General features: G+C 40.2%; 1 protein-coding gene and 1 long non-coding RNA gene across 4 annotated transcripts in view; one reads left to right on the plus strand and one right to left on the minus strand.

Annotated features, from left to right (window-relative positions):
* Nucleotides 1-22,108, plus strand: part of EDRF1 (erythroid differentiation regulatory factor 1) — a 46,067-nt gene that overhangs the window by 12,442 nt on the left and 11,517 nt on the right. For both annotated transcript variants that reach the window (XM_050803712.1, XM_050803713.1), the window contains 13 exons: nt 1,619-1,766; nt 1,846-1,954; nt 2,285-2,396; nt 4,160-4,420; nt 6,440-6,511; nt 6,836-6,986; nt 9,067-9,255; nt 9,600-9,800; nt 11,724-11,942; nt 14,368-14,591; nt 15,839-15,997; nt 16,172-16,321; nt 18,878-19,031. In XM_050803712.1, coding sequence (XP_050659669.1) covers nt 1,619-1,766; nt 1,846-1,954; nt 2,285-2,396; nt 4,160-4,420; nt 6,440-6,511; nt 6,836-6,986; nt 9,067-9,255; nt 9,600-9,800; nt 11,724-11,942; nt 14,368-14,591; nt 15,839-15,997; nt 16,172-16,321; nt 18,878-19,031 — 2,149 coding nt within the window. The remainder of the gene's footprint in view (nt 1-1,618; nt 1,767-1,845; nt 1,955-2,284; nt 2,397-4,159; nt 4,421-6,439; nt 6,512-6,835; nt 6,987-9,066; nt 9,256-9,599; nt 9,801-11,723; nt 11,943-14,367; nt 14,592-15,838; nt 15,998-16,171; nt 16,322-18,877; nt 19,032-22,108) is intronic.
* On the minus strand, nt 963-21,553 carry LOC126962591 (uncharacterized). Of its 2 annotated transcripts, XR_007728733.1 has the most exons (4): nt 21,393-21,553; nt 14,210-14,359; nt 5,942-6,089; nt 963-1,208 (listed from the first exon to the last, which is right to left on the minus strand). It is a non-coding gene; the product is annotated as an uncharacterized LOC126962591 (long non-coding RNA). The 2 variants fall into 2 exon arrangements; XR_007728734.1 differs by lacking the exons at nt 14,210-14,359; nt 21,393-21,553 and adding an exon at nt 18,455-18,882.

Genomic DNA, 22,108 nt, shown 5'->3' on the forward strand with positions numbered 1-22,108 from the left:
AGATAGCATTTATTGAGTGCTTATTTGATCCCAGCACTTTGCTGAATGCTTTAAATGCTTTACCTTATTTGATCTTCTTAGCTACCTCACATGCTGTTATTCCTATTTGATGGAAAGAGAGACTGAGGATCAAGGAGCTCAAGTGAGTTGCCCAGGGTCACCTTAGTAGTGAGTGGCGGTGCCAGTCTTTGTGCCTCTCTCTGGCTGAGGACATGCTTTGAACCATTATATTCCAACCCAGTGATTCTTAACCTGGTTGTGCATCAGAATCACTTGTAGCCTCTTTAAAAATGTTCTTGCTTGGGCCCCCAGTGTTCTAGTATCAGTAGGATGTGCACCTCTTGTCTTTTCAGAAAGTCTGGTATATGATTCTGGTTTGCAGTCTTCATTGAAAACCACTGTTAGAACATCTCCCTAAATGGCAACATTTAGTGGGAGGCTGAGGTGGGAGTGGGGAGCAGGAGAAAAGAGACAGGCAGATAAAGCGTTAACAAGGCGGAGGGGAAGAGGAGTCAAAGGGGATTCCAGGGTTTAGGGGCTAGAATAATGGTGGTGTCATTTAGTGAGAGAAGGATGTTGAATTGGTTTAGACAGGGAAGGTAGTATGTTTTTGTCACATGTTCAGTTTGAGGAAAGTATAAAAATGTCTAGTGAGCATTTTGAAGTTGCAGCCATTAGAGAAATAAATTGAAGCATCATCTACCTAGATACTGTCAGATTTCGTCACCTGAGAATCTATTAAAATCAGGCATTGGAGCCTCTCCCCATAGGGGTAAAAATAGAAGGGCATTTAGAGAGAGAGAAGGAGAACAAGAATAGCGCAGATTAAAATATGGGAAAGGAGTGTTTTGAGGAAGGAAATAATCAACATTGGGGACTTCAGTGAACAAAGTGGGGTGAAAATCAACCTCAGACGATTGTGTTTGGTCGTACATTCCAGTTGATTTAAAGTTTCTAGTTTTAGAGTACTTCAGAAAATGTGGTAGGAGGTGTTTAGGAAAGTGTGCACAGAAGACAAACAAGAAAAATGCAAAGGCACTGTTAAAATAGTGGTAGTAATGTCCATGAAGCCTTTACTCATATTGCCACCTCCATACCCGCCTGCTCCATCCCTGTGAAGTAATGAAGTCCATAGACAAGCGAAGAGAAGTGTCTGCCAGAAAAGTTTCCTGAATGATTCTCTCTCCTTGAGCCACCGACTCTAGTATCTAGCAAAAGAAAAGGCCAGAAATACATGTGTTTTAAAATTTTGCTGGGTAAAGCCTACCTTCATTTACCATCTTCCCAGTTGAAAACCATTAAAGTGGAGGAAAAGTATTCAGTATGATTTGTTCCATGTTAGAACAGAAATCAGATCATGCCTAAATCTAAGGTTCTAAATCTGGTAGTGATTCTCCGTTGAAATTACCCACTAGTGAGCTGCCCTTGCTGATGGGGTGGATGAGATTCCTTTGGGAGGCTGCAGCGGAAAACAGATTAAAAACCACGGGTTTAAACGCTTTCATGCTACACAGGTCTCTATTTGCAGGACTTCTGCATTTGGTTGCTTTTTTAAAAGAAAGGTGTTGTTTCCTCGGGTTTTCTCTTAAACTGCTTTCCATCTGTCTGTGTTTTACAGAAATATGAAATGATAAAGACAGAAGAAATTCCCAATTTGGAAAATTCTAATTTTTCTACTAAAGTCATAAAAGACATTGCACAGAATATTTTATCATTTTTGAAATCTAATTGTACCAAAGAAGGACATACCTATTGGCTCTTTAAAGGTAAGCTATTAATACTCCTTGAGTGAACAATAATTGATTTGAGTAACTGTTGTAAAATGAGGCTTGTTTTTCTTTCCAGCAAGTGGCAGTGATATAGTGAAGCTCTATGACCTCACTACTCTTTGTGAAGAAACTGAAGACAAATACCAAAATCCATTCACAATGCCAGTGGCCATTCTCTTGTACAAGTGAGTGCTTTAAGAATTTTAGATGAAGAAGTAGCCTTATATAAAGTTTTAAAGCATACAGCCACAGTATCCAAACCAAGGTTTTTAAATGCTTTTAGGTTTTCATAGTAGCGGGAAAGATATAAAATACACATTGTACCAAATACTACTCAGCTTTCTTATGACACAATAGTGTAAACATTTTGGGGGTGGTGGGTAAAGTGTAAAGTTTAATATTTTGTTGTTTCTTACAGCTCTTTGTTGGAAAGAAACAAGAGCACTCCTAGACTTGAGTCTTGCAGACAGTGATGAATGGTGGGCAGTAAAGTTGATATAAACTCTTTTTTTTAGGGTTGCTTGCAACATGATGATGAAGAAGAATCAAAATAAGAAACACTATGGAACTATTAGAACGTTGCTTCTTAATTGTCTTAAATTATTGGACAAAAGCAGGCATCCTCAAGTAAGATTAACATTTATGTATTCTCTAAAACAATTCTAGCATTCTAACAGGGAATTGTTACCTAGACAGTAAAGCTTCCCGATTCATATTCTGTAACTGCCCTATTCAGTGTGGTAGTCATTAGCACATGACATGTAGCTGTTGATCACTTAAAATGTGCTTTGTCTGAATTGACATGTGCTGTCAGTGTAAAATACACCCTGAATTTTGAAGGTTGGGTGTCTGTACATATTACATGTTGAAATGCAATGGTATATATATTGGATTAAATATATTTAAGTTAATTTCTCAGATTCTACTACTTCTTTTTTTTTTTTGAGACAGAGTCTCGCTCTATCACCCGGGCTGGAGTGCAGGGGCGCAATCTCTGCTTACTGCAAGCTCCACTTCCTGGGTTCATGCCATTCTCCTGCCTCAGCCTCCCGAGTAGCTGGGACTACAGGTGCCTGCCACCACGCCTGGCTAATTTTTTGTATTTTTAGTAGAGACGGTGTTTCACTGTGTTAGCCAGGATGGTCTCGATCTCCTGACCTTGTGATCCGCCCACCTTAGCCTCCCAAAGTGCTGAGGCATGAGCCACTGCGCCAGGCCTCCACAGATTCTACTTTTTAAATGTAGCTACTAGAAAATTTAAAATTTCGTATGTGACTCATGTTACATTTCTCTTAGACAGCACTGCTCAATAAATTTAGAACTCATGGAATTCTAACAGTAGCACTCTTAGTTCTTTGTTTTGTTGCTATTAGACCTTGATAACACTTTGTTAATATAAATAGGGTTCACATTCCACACTTAAGGATATTAAAGCATCTCTTAAATAAAAGCTAGTAACATTTGTTTTAAAGAGAGGGGGGAAAAACATCTCTTAAAATATTCCCTCAGTCATGCTCCCCACAATTTTATACCATCCTTACCCTCCGTTGTTTGCTTCATAACTTTATTTTTCACTGTAAGGCTAATGGTTGTATCCTGTTCAAATCAGTAAAGGTATGTAGGATACGCAATTTTTCTTTGAAGAGCCAAAGTAATTTTAATTGTAGCCACGTTTGATTTAGAGATAAAGATTATGCTAGAGACCAAACTCAGAAATTTTTTTGAAGAAAAATAGTAAAACATTTTGTTTCTGACTGAAATATCTAATTGCTGACTGAGGTGGCAGTGTATAGTGGAATTTGAGTGGTTTATGTGGATGTTAGAAAATGGTGTTAAGACCATTGTCTGTGATTAAGAACTGATAAATAATAGAATGGGATAAATGATTGTATATAATTGCTAATTTTAAGAGATATCAGAATGGACTTTTCCCTTGTTAATGTAATTTTTTTTTTAGAACCATAGATTGTATAATAAATATTAGTTGCCTATTATAGAGAAACTTGAATTAATTTATAGTTTGTAAGGAAAAATTCTGGTTTCTCACTTGGTATAGGGTGGTATTAATATTTGTTAATATTTTAGATATGACACTCAATACTCAAAAGCTTTTGTTTGTCTCCAGTGAAATTCAGTTGACACCTTTTAAGAGAGAAGGCTCAGGGTGGAGTAATTTCAGGAAATAGGAAATGCGTCAACCTATAAAGATTTTGTGGAGCATACTCAGAGTATTGGTAGCTTTGAACTGGGAACATTTCTGTGTGTGTTACAGTCTATATGGTGGAAACAGCCTGTGTGCCGACCTCCTTCTAAAATTTGTTAGTATGGTATTAAAATCCACGTATTTTTTTATGACAGTAATTTACACATATTTCTCTCTTTTTCATAAGATTATTGCTTCCGCCAATTACATGCTTTCAGAACTTTTTCAATTGGATGAACCTAAAAAGGAAGAAAATTCAGAATCTCCTTTAAACGAGAATTCTGATGAAAGTTATAGTGAAGAGGAGGAAGAGATGCCCGACAGTGATGAAAATGGATCCTATAGCACCAGCTCTGATCCATCGGATGATAGCAAAGCAGTAGCTATAATCAAGTCCGTTGGAGAACTGTCAGTACCAGAAAAATACAAATCTATTCATCAAATCAGAGTAAGCCTTTAGAATTTATATTAAATTGTTATCAAGGAAACATAATTGTTAATCGAATATAGTTAGCCCTTCAAAAGATACCATTGCTTCAATAAATCTTTCATGGTCCAGCATCTAATAATCATTAGTTTTCTGAATTCTAAAACTTGGCTTTATAGTATTGTTCCACGATAACTGACCCACATTGTACAAGCCTATAGTGGACAGATGTGTAAACCAGGTGTCTGTCTATTCTTACGTGAAGGATTTTCCTCTCCAGTGACCAGTGTGTAGTCATAGTCTTGTCTCCTTACTAGGGCACTTCTGTCCAGTTTTGGGGTTGCTGGGAAATGACATATATAGGTTGCTTGGTGAACATAGAATTAGGGTAGAGAAGGAGGTGGCTCTTGGAGCTGTGTATGGTGAGATCTGGTACATTATCCCTGTGCTATATAAGACAGTACTTTTTTCATGACTCTGGTAGTCATGTCTGCCGTATTGGACATGTCTCTGCCCTGGAGAGGACCAGACGGATTTCTCCCTGTGTGGGTTGCCCTCCCTGACTGTCCTTCTACCATCAGTGTATCTCCAGGCAGTGTATACCTTTCAACATACCATCTCCCTATGATTAGATCCAGGCCAACCTTAAGAGTTCTGGCTGTTCCCTGAACTGAAATACAGTTGTATTTACAGATAACCTCTTAATTTAAGCACTGAGTGTAACTTTCAGATGGAAACTTTAAGCAAGTTTTTGAGGGGCTATCTCTGTCACCCTAAAACGTTGCCCATCTTTCTGACCTTCACTTGCCCTATTGGTTTACCATGGTCATGTTGGCTTTTTTTTCTCTCAAAAGCATCAAGATCATGCTCACTGGAGGGCCTTTGTATTTGCTGTTGCTTCTGTTTGGAATGCACCTACCCTAGGTCTGTTCATGGCTGCCTTTTTTAAGGCTTAAGTGTTGACTGAAATGTTGCCTCTTCAGGGAGATGTTCCCTGACCACTCTGGCCAAAGCGTGCTCTACTTTTTTGTCCTTCAAGGAGCCTATCTGTTCCTGAAGTTCTTATTTTTATGTTTGTCTTGCTTCACTAGAATGTAAGTTCCCTGCAGGTACAGACACTCTTATCTCCAATGTCTAGAACACATTATGGGTGCTCAGTAAATATTTGACTCAATGACTGCAGGAAAAAGTCATTAACTGTCCATCTAAATTTTAGTTCACTTTCAGCTTGAACTTCCACAGTGGAGTGAAAAAATGTTCTGGTTATAATCACTGATTGCAAAAGTTACATGTATATGGAATACTGCATTGTAACACTAGGCCGTGGACTTAACGGAACAATTAGATAATAATTAAAGATGTAATGAGTGTCACTGTTTTTCACAGATAGCACTTTCTGTCAGTATCTGAAGCACTCAAAAAATGCAGTCTTAGTATTCATATAAACGTGTCTTTAGTTGGCCTTTCCTTATCCTTATTGAATGACTTTGCAGTATGGACAGTCAGCATAAGCTCCAGAGTCCCAGCTCCCCACTCACTCACCGTGTCCTCAGACAAATTGCTAAACTGTCTGTGCTTGCTTCTCTTCTGTGCAATGAGAACAGTCATTCCAACCCCACGGGATTCAGCAAAATGAAATGCTTCACACGTAATATCCTTCTTAGTTGGAGGTTGCTAGCTGGTTTTGCTCCTTAATTAAACAAATAAATTAACAAGAATATTGGTGAAACTTGTTATTTCTAAATTGATGCTAATTGTTAATTGTGTTTTGCCTAGTATCGGTGCTAATTATGAGTGGAGCTGACCTACTAAATGAGGTCTATATTTGTCTAAAATATTACTACTCTAGTTCTTGCTTTTTTGTCATAATAGAATTATATTTAAAATTGTAAGTACTTAAAGCAACATATATGTTGTAAGATCTTTTTAAGCAAGATTTTTGTTGATAATGCTTGCAGTAATTTAATCTTCAACAAAAACAATATGTTGACCTTAATACATTGGTAGTGTATTCATAATTTTACATGTTTGTTCCTCAAGCCCAGTTGTGCATTTCCAGTTTGCCATGACACAGAAGAGCGCTGTAGACTTGTGCTGAGCTATGTTCTAGAGGTAAGTTTAAGTTTAGTCTTCACTTTTTCAGTAAAGTTGGTACTTGATATGCAAATTACACTTGTTTGTTGGTGTCTAAATGTTACTCCAAATTGTGTTCTGCTGCAGTTTTTTTTTTCCTTAAGCATAAACTGATAATCAGATTCATTTTTCCGAAATATTTCAGATCAAACCAAGTTTTTAAAAGTCTGTTTCTGAGATGGAAATTTCTAAATTACTAAATTAAATTACTAAACATATTCAGTAGTCCAGATACTGTCTTATATTTAGTTTTCAGTTGACCTGAAGTTAGGTATATAGTGAATGCTTTTCCTTTTTTTGAAGGGTTTAAAATCTGTCGATAGCAGCATCAAAAAAGAAAGCGACCTCCCAGCAGCTGACCCCAGCACTCCAATCCCGTTAAAATATGAAGACGAATCCACAAGAGGGGGTCCCGAGGGGCTAGAGAAGCAGATGGCCTTGTTTTTGGACAAAAGTAAGTTGAATTGATGTGCAAATAAGGCCTTCAATAGAATAATATACTGGTTCTTTATCAACAGCAGACTTATGTCAATTAAGACATTCATTGCAAGGCATTGAGAAAAGGATATGTGAACTGGAAGTAGGGGTAGTATTGTTTCATTTGAAATATAAAAAGGATATTTTTGATGTTTCATGGACATTTCTAATAAGAACATAAGGAGCCTGCATCTTCCCGTTACCCACAGTGAGGAACTAATGCCTCAGCCCGGTGGAGTTCTCAGAAATTGCTGCTTCAGTAAAAGCACTGGAGTGTGTAGGTGCCACAGACTTAGGAGCCCAACTGCCTAACTTCATATCTTGGCTTTGCTAGGGCAAGTTGTTCCACTTCTTTGAGTCACTTTTTATCTCTTTCAAAATAGAAACGATAATAATGGCTTCTTTAAAGGGTTGTTAGAATGATTAAATGGTTAATATATGTAAAGTGCTCAGAACAGTGTACATAATAAGCACTATAGAAGCGTAGGCTGTTGTTACTGCACAGCACTTGAATAAGCTACAAATGTCACTTTTAAATTATCTAGTTTGTTCTTCAGGAATATAACATCATGAAGAACATATGGACTTTGAAGCAGAAGCTGTGAATTTCTTCTTTATTTTAACCTAAGTTGTATTTCTTTTTCCAACCTTATTTATTTCCCCCTTTTAAATCAGTTTCAATTGTTAAAAAAAAAAAAAAGAAAGAAAGAAATGTAGAAAGCCTGTATGTTTGAAATACATTTGAATCACAGTGGAAGAAGTGCTTTCTGGACCCTTCTTTTCCTGAACAAACATGGTGGAGATAGGAGAGGAATAGATTTATTTCCCCAGCATTTATGTAGTCCTGCTTGTATGCCACGCTTCAGCCTACAGGCAGTAAGGAGATCACACCAGGACTTTTGCCATTCTTTTTTTCTGGAATGCCTTTTCTGTCTCTTCCTCCTCCTCTGTCTCCCCTGTTGAAAATCCTGCTCAAGCTCAGAATCTCCATGCTTCCCTCTGTTCTCCATCAGAATTACTTGATTCTCTGACCACTTTGTCCTGTGAGCCTGCCTTATGTCAGAGTTCCTGCGTTAAATGGTTTTACACACACATGCACACACAAACAGTTGTGAACAAGAACTTCATCTGACTTAACTTTAGTTTCTCACAATGCCTCTTACAGATGATGCTTATATCAGCAGAGGAAAGAAATCCATACACACATCAAACCATAATGAAGACTAAGTATCTTTCATCGCCTTGAAAGACTTGGGTTCTAGCTGATTAAAAAAATGAGAAACCTTCAAGCTGGGAGAAGTCGGGGTGTGTTTTTGTTATTTGTGGAGCAAAATGTTCCACAGTATTTTGTTCTTTCTCTGTTAATTACACTTTACATAGTTTGTTGTGGTTTATGTTATCAAGCATAGAGGCCATATAACTTCATGTCACAGTTTCCAGTGCCTGGCACAGTACTTGCCACAAAAATGATCATTTGTTGAGTATAAAGAAGGTAGTGATGGGTTGGACTTTAAATAGAGTATTCCTGATAGAGGAAACAGTAAACTAAGATGGGAGATAGGAAAAACAGGCATCTTTATAGGTGACAAGTAGTAACTTAACATTGGCTGACGGGTAGTAGGATGGACAAGTAGGAAGTGAGACTGAGAAACATGTAACTAGTTTAGGCTAAGTGGGAAGAAACCATTTTCATGTTTGAGGACAGGCTTTCACAATGATCTAAGCTGTGCTTTAGGAAGGTAAACTTTGACAGGTTGACACATAGACTGGAGAAAGGAGACAGGTGTCACTCATGAGGTTAGCTATGTCAGTGACACTGGAAGAGAATGACAGAGTTGCCGATGTCAGGGAAGCAGAAGGCCTCGGAACTCCCAAGTGAGAGTCTTTTAACACAGCCGTTTTACTCCAGTGTATTTAAGCAGTAAAGCATAATATTTACCAGTCTTGTCACAATAGCACCTAAGTCTAGAGTGTTTCTATCAAGAAACAGAAAATATTTTTTGTGCGTGAGACTTACAGTCAAATGTGCTGTCTTTTTTTTTCTCTCCATGTCACAGTGGGCTCCCTTCAGAAGGGCAATTATTCCAGTCAATCTGGAATGATCCCTGGCTCTTGGCAACATAAAATGAAACTTCAGCTGATTCTCAAGTCGTCGAAGGCCTATTATGTTTTGTCTGATGCTGCCATGAGTCTTCAGAAATATGGAAGAGCATTACGATACATTAAATTAGCTTTGCAAAGCCATGGTAAGCCACTGTACATGAATATGTTTAATAGGCCCTGGGAAGGGAGAACAGAGAAGGCTTCTGAATCACAGTGGAAGTTTACTCCTGTTTCTGTTGTGTATCTTTATTTTAAAATGACTCTTTCCAATCCTGTGTGTGTTACCTTCTATTTTAGTTTCTGCTCAATGGTTGAACGTCTCTGCTTTGAAATACATGAAGCCGTAATATGTATTATTGGACATAAAATAAACAATAGCTACGGTGGTACAAAGTGTTCTGCTGATAACACAGTTTCTTCATATTTCCTGTGGTCATTAACTGTTTCTGCGTTTGTGTTTTTTCTTCTTCCCGCCCTTTCTAAACAGATACTTATTGCTGCCTCTGCACCAATATGCTTTCCGAAGTCCTGCTGTTTCTCTCTCAATATTTGACACTTTGTGGTGATATCCAACTAATGCTGGCCCAGAATGCAAATAATAGAGCTGCACACCTTGAAGAGTTTCATTACCAAACAAAAGAGGACCAGGAGATCCTGCATAGCCTTCACAGAGAGTCCAGTTGCCAAGGTGTGCCACAGACTTGGACCACGTGGTTCATGGTGGGACTATGCAGTCTAGCTCATGCTTGAGTATTCAGAAAAGGGACAGAAATATTAGAGTTTTGATATTTGCTTTGTATTTATTTATTTATTTATTGAGACGGAGTTTCACTCTTGTTGCCTAAGCTGGAGTGCAATGGTGCAATCTTGGCTCACTGCAACCTCTGCCTCCCGGGTTCAAGCGATTCTCCTGCCTCAGCCTACCAGCTAGCTGGAATTACAGGCATGCGCCACCATGCCTGGCTAATTTTGTATTTTTAGTAGAGACAAGGTTTCTTCGTCTTGGTCAGGCTGGTCTCGTACTCCTGGCCTCAGGTGATCGCCCACCTTGGCCTCCCAAGGTGCTGGGATTATAGGTTTGAGCCACTGTGCCTGGCCTACTGTTTTATTCGTTTCTTAATTTTAAAATTAAACATAATCTTGTGTATTTGTATAAAATGGTTTTTAAGTATTTTATAATTACTGTTTATATAACTAGAACTAACTATAAAGTAAGATATGAAGACAGTTGTGTGTCAACTTTTTTTTTTTTTTTTTTTTGAGACACAGTCTTGCTCTGCTGCCTAGGAGGCTGGAGTGCAGTGGGGCGATCTTGGCTCACTGCAACCTCTACCCACTGGGTTCAAGTGATCCTCCCATCTCAGTCTCCCAAATAGCTGGGACTAGTACATGCGCCACCACACCTGGCTAATTTTTGTATTTTTATTAGAGACAGGGTTTCACCATGTTGCCCCAGACTGGTCTCAAACTCCTCAACTCAAGCGATCCTCCCGCCTTGGCCTCCCAAGGTACTGGGATTACAGGCATGAGCCAATGCGCCTGGCCTTGTGTCAGCTTTTTACACTCTTCTTTTCATGAGGTTCTTCTAGGTAACACTTGTAGGCAGCTAACAAAGCCATGGGTTTCCTTTTGAAAGGTATAACAGTTGATGAAGGTGGTTCATTACCTTCTGGATGATTCCTTGGGGCTGAAATAAAGTGATCATTGTTTTTAACATTGGTTCATAGCCAGCGTCTTACTGAATATGTCGCTGTGTTTGGAATTATCAGGCTTTAAAACTGGGAAATAGAGTAATCTGATCCGCAGCAGCGCTATCGCTCCCTCTTACCTCAGCAGAGTTGTGTGAGCACGCTGCCATTAAGACAGTGAACGAAGTAAAAGATGAGTCTTCTGAAGGTGCTTCTGTAATGTCTCATGGGGTTGTTTTATTATGCTCTTAAATTGTTATACTAAATATGACTTGATGTTTGTCTTCCAGAGTTTCAGACAACTCACAGCTGGAGGAGTGTACTGGGGGAGAGGGAAAAATGTCTTATTTTCTAGTGTTTTTGCCCTTTCTTCCCCTCTCTCCGTCTTTCTCAAATAATCATTTTTTTATAGATATAGTAGGAAAGTCCTCAGTGTATTTTTACTACTCCCATCATAGCAATTTCAGTTAAATACTTCTTTTTACTCCAGTTCCCACTTTGATGGCATTTTTAATCTTCTGAGGGCTTCTGTAGCAGCTTCTTCAGTGACTTAAAGTTAATATTGACACATTATTTCAAGAACTATTTCCATTAATTAAAAAATAACAACTTTGTATTAGTGGACAACTTTAGGTCTGCCCTAATAAACAAGCGTACCTGGGAAAACCTGGATCACAGGAATTGTGTGATATTCATAGTCAGGAAAATATTTTTATCCAACATTAATATCCCAAGAAATGTAATTTTATAAATAAATAGATCTTTATTATGAAACTTAAATATTGTTGTATTGATTGAATCTTAGTATACTTATACCGTATTGCATTTTTTATTACTTAAAATTTAGAATCTCAGGTTCATGTAGATACTGAGGAAGAAGGAATCACATGACTCGCATTGATGTATCCCTTTTTTCTTTTCAGGATTTGCATGGGCAACTGATTTGTCTACAGACTTAGAAAGTCAACTTTCTGTTAGTTGTAAATGTTACGAGGCTGCTAATGAAATCTTGCAATTTAGTGACTTGAAAAGCCAAAATCCAGAACACTATGTACAAGTATTGAAGAGAATGGGTAACATTAGAAATGAAATTGGAGTGTTTTACATGAATCAGGCGGCAGCATTGCAGAGTGAGAGAGTAGGTGAGTATTTCTTTAGATTCCTCTCTTTATTGCCTGTTCTCTTAGAAAATTATGCTAATTTTGTATGAGTTAAGCAAAGAACTGTGGCACTTGATTTTATGTCATAAAGAGGTGCTTTGTTAGAGAACCTCTTATTATTCTTAAGAAATAGAATTAGGAAAACATGATTTTTCCCTTGGAATTAATTATTTCAATGTTCTTCATTCTCACTTTTGTACTCAGTCCATCTGATCAATTTAGAAGCAAATGGGACATCCAATCATGTGCCAGGCTGTATGTTGGATACGGAACTGGCTAAAATATGGTCCTCTCTTCATGTTGGGAAGCTGGATAGGAACACAAAGAACACTGTGGATGAGTACAGATGAAGTATAATGGGAGACTGGGGAAAGAAGACATAAGGTCATAAGTTAGAGGGATTTTGGGAAAGTGTCATTGAGCAGGGTGGTGCGGGGTGTGTAGTGTCAGCTGGCAAATGTGAGGAAAGGAGGGTGCTCCAGACCGAAGAGGCGGTGTTAGGAAGAAGCCAGGGATCTCAGAGGGTGCAAGTGTACGTTTAGAGGGAGCAAGAGGCCTGTGTGAGGAAGATGTGGGATAGTGGGTAAGTAAGATGCGGGATGGTGTAGTAAGATGTGGGATGGTGTAAGTAAGATGTGGGAGTAAGATGTGAGATGGTGAATCATTTGGGCCCATGTTGAATTTGAGTTCACTATGGAACGTGTATGTGAAAAGTATAATTTAGTAGTCAGTTTGAAGTGTGCTAAGAGCTGTAGGGCTATCGAGATAGACTGAGAGCCATTCATTTAAAGGTAATAGTTGGAGCTGTGAGAATAGATGGGAATATAAAGGCTGGACACAGGGAGAGAACAGAAAGGGGCTGAGGTAGAACTGAGGTCAGCAGGTAAGCTGAGCATCTGTGGGCCTTTGGTTTTGGTTTTTGGTTTTGTTTGTTTGTTTGTTTTTGTTTTTGTTTTTTAAGAGACAGGGTCTTACTCGGTCGCCCAGGCTAGACTGCAATGGCATGATCATAGCTTGCCGCAGCCTCGAACTCCTTGGCTCAAGCAATCCTCTCACCTCAGCCTCCCAAGCAATTTTTAAAAATTTTTTTAGAGATGAAATCTTGCTATGTTGCCCAAGCTGATCTCGGACTCCTGGCCTCAGGCAGTCCTCATGCTTTGACTTCCCAAAGTTCTGGGATTACAGGCATGAGCCACTGCACCCAGCCTGTGTGCCTGTTGATCTGTGAATAATGCTTGGCACTTAGGGATACAGATGTTGCCCTCAAAGAGTTCCTTGCTAGTGGGAGAACCTGTGCATTTAAGGTGCATCTGGAGGGACAGTCAGTGAGGGAATTTGGGAAGTGGTCGTCAGGAAGCTAGGGAAATTGGATATAACACAGGTTGTAATCTCTTCAAACTCCATGGGAACCACGCTTTTGGATCTTCACAAAATGACACTTTGCTCAGATGTTTTTCTTTGCTTATTTGAATATCATTTGGTTAATAGTGAAGAGGGTTATGCTTAAGTGTTGTACAGTAGACCCCACTTACCCTTGGAGGATGCATTCCAAGATCCCCAGTGGATGCCTGAAACTGGAGAGTTCTTCTGTGCTTTTTCGTGTACATACATGCTGTGATGAAGTTTAATTTACAAATTAGGCAAGTAAAAGATTAACAGCATTTACAACAGTATGGCAGCATCATTACTCTGGTGCTTTGGGACATTATTAAGTCAAAATAAGGGTTACTTGTACAAAAGCACAGCGATATCATAACAGTCGATCGGATACCCCAGACAGCTACTAAGTGACTAATGGGCAGGCCAGGCATACAGCATGAATGTGCTGGACAAAGGGATGGTTCCCATCCTGGGTGAGGCGGAGCAGGATGGTGAGAGACTTCATCAAGCTGTATTAGTCAGCTGGGGCTGCTGTAATGAAATATCATAGACTAGATGACGTAAATGAGAAATTTACTGTCTCATATCCATCCATAAGGTGGCAGCAAGGTTGGATTCCTCTCATGCTTCTCCCTTGGCTTGCAGATAACCGCCTTGTCACTGTGTCCACACAGGGCTTTCTCTCTGTGCATACCCCTGGAGTCCCTCCCTCTTTTTAAAAGGACACCAGTCATACCGGATTAGGATCCCACTCTTACAGTCTCATTTAACCTTAATTACATCTTTAAAGGACCTGTCCTAAATGTAGTCAGATTCTAAGGAACTAGGGGTTAGGGCTTCAGCATATGAACTCTGAGGGACACGTTTACCTTCATGTAACAGGCATGGTGAGAGCAATGAGCCGTGGTTGACTGCAGATGACTGGCTCGCCACCACACTCCTGTCACTGCCATCCTCCTCTTAAGACAGTGCTAGGGTTTACACTGATGTCTGCTTACACAGTTGTTTTCTTTCTTTCTCTGTAAAGTGAGCAAATCTGTGTCTGCTGCCGAGCAACAGTTGTGGAAAAAAAGCTTTTCTTGTTTTGAAAAGGGAATTCACAACTTTGAGTCAATTGAGGATGCCACAAATGCCGCCCTTTTATTATGTAACACGGGAAGACTCATGCGAATTTGTGCACAGGCGCACTGTGGTGCAGGTGATGAATTTAAACGTGAATTTTCACCAGAAGAAGGCTTATATTATAATAAGGTAACACATTCGCTTACATGTTGGGCCTCATCCATTCATACCTGTCATTTATTTACATTTTTCCATTGTTTCACTAAAGTATTACAAAACTAAAAATAATTAAACTCTGCTAATGGCACAAGACTAGACAGATCATGAAAACACTTGGAACCTGGCCTAAGACTAGTAAGAATTGAGTATTGAAGATGACATGTGGAATTGGGAGGGAAAAGATGATTCTGCAAATTGTTTGTACAACGAGCATGAATATCAAATGGATTAAAGATTGACATGGAGAAAGTGAAACTGTAAAAGTACTAGAAGAAAATATAGGTAGAGGCTTATATGATAGGTTATGGAAGGACTTTCCCAGCATGGCACAGTAAGCAGAAATCCTGGGTAAAAGTTGAATAAACTCAAATGTGTGAAAATAAAGTTCTAAAAATGCACAAATGTATAAAAAAGATCTAAAAATGCTGTCTCATTTTGGCATTATAATATTTTTAGTGGAGATGAGGTTTCGCCATGTTGACCAGGCTGGTCTCAAACTCCTGGCCTCAACATTGAGTTTTATTTATTAGATTGCCAAATTTTATGACAAATGATCACACCCACTGTTGCAGAGGGTCCAAGGATATGAGCACTCATATAATGGAGTGATTGAAGCCATTTAAATGACATTAGTGAAGAATGTTGGTGGCATAATAAATTTTTAAATGAGTGACCATTTTTGATTTTCTTTTTAAAATTTATATATACACAGAAAAGAGTGAATAAATAAACACCAGAAATGTAGAAATTATTGCTGGGATATTAAGCGTGGTTTTGTTTTTGGTTTCAATATAATGGCCATGTATTTGAGGATTGGGGTAACAAGGTAGGAGGAGATACTTCTTTTTACAGTAAAATTTGGCATGTTTTAAATCTAATGTACTAGTTATAGAAACTAATTTTCATTTAGAAAGAAAAAAAAAAAAGGAAACAAGTGCATCCTCATGCTCAGCCTGAGTCAGAAAGCAGCACCACGGATCGGCTTCTTATAGCCTTGAGATGGGAACACAGTGGTCTTCAGTCTACTCAGAATAACTTTCTTCATTGAAATATTTTCACTGACTTATTTTTTCATTTTTGCTCATAATATTGCCCCTTGATAAATCATCCCCAAATTAAATTAACATCTGGGTAGTTATGAAGTACGTTTTATTTTAATGCAGTATTGGTATATGTTTAAGCTGAGTCAGAAATGCACACTGCTTTCTCCTTTGCAGGCTATTGATTACTATTTGAAAGCGCTGAGGTCATTGGGAACACGAGACATACACCCAGCTGTTTGGGATTCAGTGAACTGGGAATTGTCCACTACTTACTTTACTATGGCAACTCTACAGCAAGATTATGCTCCATTGTCTAGAAAAGCTCAGGAGCAGGTGATAATATTTGCTGGATTATAAAATAAGTTCTCAGTCTCATTCCCTTGTTTAACAAATATTTAGCATCTCTTGTCTTTTCCAGAATAAGCAGTATTTAAACGTTTTAAAAACTCCTACAGTCAGATTACGAGCTTGTTTTTTTCTCCCCCCTTAAAAAAACTAAACAAACAGATTGAAAAAGAAGTCAGTGAGGCCATGATGAAGTCCCTGAAATACTGCGATGTGGATTCCATGTCTGCTCGGCAGCCCCTTTGTCAGTATCGAGCTGCAACCATCCATCACAGGCTGGCCTCCATGTACCACAGCTGTCTGAGGAATCAGGTATTGTCAGTCCAAGTTAAGTACAGTGCCACATCAGTTGAGAAGTGTTCTGGGTGCTTTTGTTTTTGTTTTTTTAACATGGTCCATGGTCATATATATATATATATATATATATATTTTTTTTTTTTTTTTTTTTTGAGACAGAGTCTCGCTCTGTCACCCAGGCTGGAGTGCAGTGGCTGGATCTCAGCTCACTGCAAGCTCCGCCTCCCGGGTTTACGCCATTCTCCTGCCTCAGCCTCCCAGGTAGCTGGGACTACAGGCGCCCGCCACCTCGCCCAGGTAGTTTTTTTTTTGTATTTTTTAGTAGAGAGGGGGTTTCACCGTGTTAGCCAGAATGGTCTCGATCTCCTGACCTCGTGATCCACCCATCTCGGCCTCCCAAAGTGCTGGGATTACAGGCTTGAGCCACCGCGCCCGGCCAAGTCATATATATTTTAAATGCAATCTGTGTTAATTAGCTACTTTAGAAAAACTTGTAGTGTAGCTGGTTTTCCCTCTCACCAAAAATCTATACTGTGTATTTTTTTCTACTCTACTTGATTGGGTCTTAGTTTGTGAACTTACCTATTTGCCTGGGTGTGTTACTTCGGTTTTTTAAAATGTAGGTAGGCTTTATAGTAATGGTTCAGTGCCAATTTTACAGTACTAGTCTCCCATCTTTTATTGTAAAATAGAGCATATATATGAAAATACAGGCAGGGCACAGTGGCTCACACCTGTCATCCCAGCACTTTAGGAGGCTGAGGCAGGTGGATCACCTGAGGTCAGGAGTTCGAGACCAGCCTGACCAACGTGGAGAAACCCCATCTCTACTAAAAATACAAAATTAGCCAGGTGTGGTGGCGCATGCCTGTAATGCCCGCTACTCAGGAGGCTGAGGCAGGAGAATCGCTTGAACCTGGGAGGCAGAGGTTGCGGTGAGCCGAGATCACACCATTGCACTCCAGCCCGGGCAACAAGAGCAAAACTCCATCTCAAAAAAAAAAAAGAAAGAAAAAAAAAATACATGTGGAACATACGTACAGTTTACAGAATAAAAGGAAACCCCTGTGTCCCTTGTCTGGAGGTTGAGGAATAGAGGAATCCTCCGGAGTGCCCCATATGCCCCTCCCTGGTGTGTCTTCCTTGCCGTCCAAAAATTAGCCAAGCAGTAGTGGCGGGTGCCTGCAATCCCAGCAACTCGGTAGGCTGAGGCAGGAGAGTTGCTTGAGTTCAGGAGGCGGAGAGGTTGCAGCGAGCCAAGATTGCACCACCGGACCTCCAGGTGAACTGCTGTCCGAAAATTTCTGCTGTGTCTGTGCCTTTTTTGTGCTGTGCCACTTAAATGGTATGTCTACATTGTGCTCTGTGGTGAGCATGGGAAAACGAATCTGCTGTTGGTGTTCTGTGGCTTACTGCCTTTCACTTAACATCATGTTTTTGAGATACATCTGTGTTGGCACAGGTAGCTATTCATTTTCTCAGCTCAGTAGTCATTAAATGACTATATCGTAGCTTGTTTATCTAGTCTATGATTACTGAATTTTGGGATTATTCCAGTTTGATGCTATTAGAAATAATGAATACCAACAGTATTGTACATTAATCCTGCTGCCCAGATCCCTGTGTCTCTGAGAATTATCCGAGGCCTAGGATAAAGGCGCCTGCCTTCAGAGAGATTGCTTGGCTTCTGCTACGCATCTCGGGCTTGTAGTTTCTCAGTGGTGTTTTTTGTTTGTTTTGTTGATCTTTCTCCCCTGCAAGGTGAGACTACTTACCTTACATGAGTTTACTTCTGGGTTGCCCTTATCCTGAAAAGTATCATCTTTTGAGATACAGCTTAAACTGGAGAAGATTTTTTTTTTTTTTTTTTTTTTTTTGGAGACAGGGTCTCACTCTGTTGCCCAGACTGGAGTGCAGTGGCACGATACTCGCTCACTGCAACCTCCGCCTCGCAGGCCTCCCCACTCTTTTGCATATAGATATCTAGTTGTCCCAGCACCATTTGCTGAAAGACTATTCCTCTGCTGAATCGTCTGGGCACCCTTAAGCTTGCTTTTGCCCTCAGGATATTAGGTCTTCTGGGGAAACCTGAATTTTGGTTGAGGACTTCCTAAGGCGAAGTGGAAAGAAATCTTCTCCAGTTCATACCTGTAATCCCAGCACTTTGGGAGGCCAAGGCGGGCGGATCATTTGAGGTCAGGAATTCGACACCAGCCCGGCCAACATGGCAAAACCCCATCTCTACGAAAAAATACAAAAATTAGCCAAGCAGTAGTGGCGGGTGCCTGCAATCCCAGCAACTCGGTAGGCTGAGGCAGGAGAGTTGCTTGAGTTCAGGAGGCGGAGAGGTTGCAGCAAGCCAAGGTTGCACCACTGGACCTCCAGCGTGGGCGACAGAGCGAGACCCTGTCTCAAAAACAAAAAGAAAGGAAATGGATTAAGACCTCAATATAAAAGCTAAAACTAATAAGACCTAGTAAGACCCACAGTGGGGGAAAAATAACTAAGCAGCACTTAATGAAGCCTGAAGTAGTTACCGTGAAGGATTTGTTTGTTTTGGTTTGGTTCTAGGTTGGTGACGAACACCTCAGGAAACAACACCGGGTGCTGGCCGATCTTCATTACAGCAAGGCCGCAAAGCTATTTCAGCTGCTCAAAGATGCTCCCTGCGAGCTGCTGAGGGTACAGCTGGAGAGAGTAGCGTTTGCTGAGTTTCAGATGACCAGTAAGTCTTACTTCTCATTTCTCAGATATGTATGCACTGGCTTAGTGCTGGATTGTCTTAGAGTAAGGCAGGCCTGTGAATCTAAATCATACTGTTTTCTTTTTAATTTGCCCCATAGTTAATGACTTTGGGAAGGGAGGGGGAGAAATCTCTACACTTTTTGAAGTACTTTTTAAAACTTAGAGAAATGTATTAGATTATGTTCAGTGACTAGAAATATTGAGATGTGTCCCATGACCCCTTATTTGGAAAAAAAATTGACAAATTAATTTAGACAGTTAAAGATTTCAATCAGCCAGGCACGGTGGCTCACGCCTGTAATCCAAGCAATTTGGGAGGCTGAGGTGGGCAGATCACCTGAGGTCAGGAGTTCAAGACCAACCTGGCCAACATTGTGAAACCCCGTCTCTACTAAAATTACAAAAATTGGCCGTGTGTGGTGGTGCAGGCCTGTAGTCCCAGCTACTGAGGAGGTTGAGGTGGGAGAATGACTTGAACCCAGGAGGTGGAGCTTGCAGTGAGCCAAGATCATGCCACTACACTCCAGCCTGGGCGACAGAGCGAGACTGTGTGTCAAAAAAAAAAACAAGAAAAAAAAAACCAAAGATTTAAATCGGCATGAAAAATTTGGGAATGGAGAGGCAACAGTAAAGGAGTAGTGGGCCATATCGAACCCTTTAAACATAGAACTGACCCTTGGATTGTGGTTCCAGAACAGATACTACTGTAGAGCCTGACCAAGGTAAAGGTAAGTCGGGAGATAGAGAAGGGTGAAAGTGAGAATGCTTTCTTATGTTATTTTCCATGGCATGGAGTAAGCAGATACTTCAACCACTTAATGATTTTTTCCTAAGTTCTCCCCCTCTCTCTCTTGCTCACCTGTTCTCCTCTCTCACAGAGGAGTCTTTTGAGAAATATCTCCTGTGTGGTCAAGAAGCAAGAAACAATTATTTGAAGTGCAGCAGTTCATTTAGTTTTCCAGCCTTGTGTAAAGTCAGATTAACACTTTAAATCTGTATGACTTAGTTTACACAGGCACACAGTAGCCCTGGAAGGGTGTATAAGAAACTGGTAACGTGTTCCCTTTGGGGAGGAAACCTGCAAGGCCAGGAGGAGGGATTTCACTGCATACCCATTTGGACCTTGTAAATTTGGGGAATGTATTACCTATCTAAAACAGTTTCTAAAAATGGTTTTTACTAAAATTAATTTTTTGTTGGCATATAATGCATGGCTAGATGTGTGGGACAGTCACCAGAATTAACAGTAGCTCTTGATGTGGGGAAGGTCTGGGGAGAGTGATCTTCAGTTTTCACTTGCACCTTTGAATATTCTGCCTTGTTTGAATTCCTTAGAATGATCAAGATCTTTTTTGTTGTTGGGGTTTTTTGTTTTTGAGACAGAGTCTTAACTCTGTCACCTAGGCTGGAATGCAGTGGCATGGTCATGGCTCACTGCAACCTTGACCATCTGGGCTCTAGTGATCCTCAGCCTCCCAAGTAGCTGAGACCACAGGCGCTAATTTTTGAAAAATCTTTTGTAGAGACAGGGTCTCACTATGTTATAAGCCCAGGCTGGTCTCAAACTCCTGAGCTCAAGCGATACTCCTGCCTCAGCCTCCCAAAGTGCTGGAAGATACTGGAACAATTTGCTAAGATGATAAGCGTGTTTAATTCCCTCCTTTAAATGTTTTACTACTATGAGTACTTTAGAAAGTAATGTAAATATTTTAGAGGGTTTTGTTAGCCAGGTTTGTGGGTTTTGTAAGCCAAGTTAATAAATGCTCTAGGTTGTGACACCTTTTATTCTATCTTATTTTACCCAGTTTTTTTTTTTTTTTTTTCCTAGTACATAGGATTCAGATCTCCCTTCCTAATGTCTATATTGTCTGGTCCTTGCCCCAATGACACTTTCATACATAATCAATAGCTTGTCTTCCAGATGCCAAATCTATGCTGAAATCACATTGACCCATTGATTTTAAAGATAATAAGTTGTTTAGAAAGTGTGGGATTATGCTTTAAAGGAAGAAGGCAACAGTTACTGTCTCTCACCACCTGCAGAGTTGGGGAGTCCCCAAGACCACTTGCACTTCTCACACTAACTGGAGGTTTGTCAGCGGTCTCCAGGACCACCCTCGGGTTTAAGAATTTGCTGAAGGACTCACAGAACTCACTGAAAGCTGTTCTGCTTACAGCTACAATTTCTCACATTGAAAGGATGTACATTAAAATGAGCCAAGGGAAGAGGCTCGGAAGGCAGAGTTGTAGAGAGTTCTAAGTGCCGAGCTCCCAGTTCCTCTGCCGCTGGAGTTACAGATAGTGCTAACTCACCCTGGCAGTGACACGTGACAGTACTCACCAAGTGTATAAATCACTGCATGTACAACTGGGGAAGCTCATCCAAGCCTTGGTGTCCAGAGTTTTCATTGGAACTTGGTCACATAGACATGGTTGACTGCCATGTGGCTGATCTTTGTCTCCAGTGCCTCCAGAGGTTGAGCTGTTACCCTGGGGCCCAAAGCCCCCACAGTAAATCCCATTGTTAGGCTATCCATTGTGACCCAAGCCCCCTGCCAGGTAAACAGAGGCATTCTTACTGGGCAGGACATTTCAAGGACTTAGTGATTACCTTCTAGGAGCCAAGGACAAAGACCAAACCTCTCTGTACAAGATGAATCCTCTACTGCACACCACCGCACACATGATTGAGTTCTAGGAGAACAGGAGCAAAGGTGTGTTGTGGTGTCTGATAACTGTAGAAAAATTGTATTCAGAAGGCTCTAGAATAAAACAAAACCTTGTTCATCTGGTCTGACTTCCTGCCTTTGAACAGAAATGTAAGAAACTATTTTACAGGTATGACTGCTGATAGTAAGTGCTTATGTGACTTGACCATACAGCTGGTAAATTGTGAGGTGGGCCTCGAGCCCCAGACTCTTTTCCACTGGTCCCTTCTCCTAAGGCTCCTGTTCTGAAAAAGTGGCCTATCTTGACAAAACCAAATGGTGAGGCAGGGAAGCAATGATTATTTATTGCTTTGTTCAGACTTAGTATTTTTCTCAAGGGAATATTATT

Source organism: Macaca thibetana, chromosome 9, assembly GCF_024542745.1.
Source record: "Macaca thibetana thibetana isolate TM-01 chromosome 9, ASM2454274v1, whole genome shotgun sequence".
NCBI classification, from domain to species: Eukaryota; Metazoa; Chordata; class Mammalia; order Primates; family Cercopithecidae; genus Macaca; species Macaca thibetana.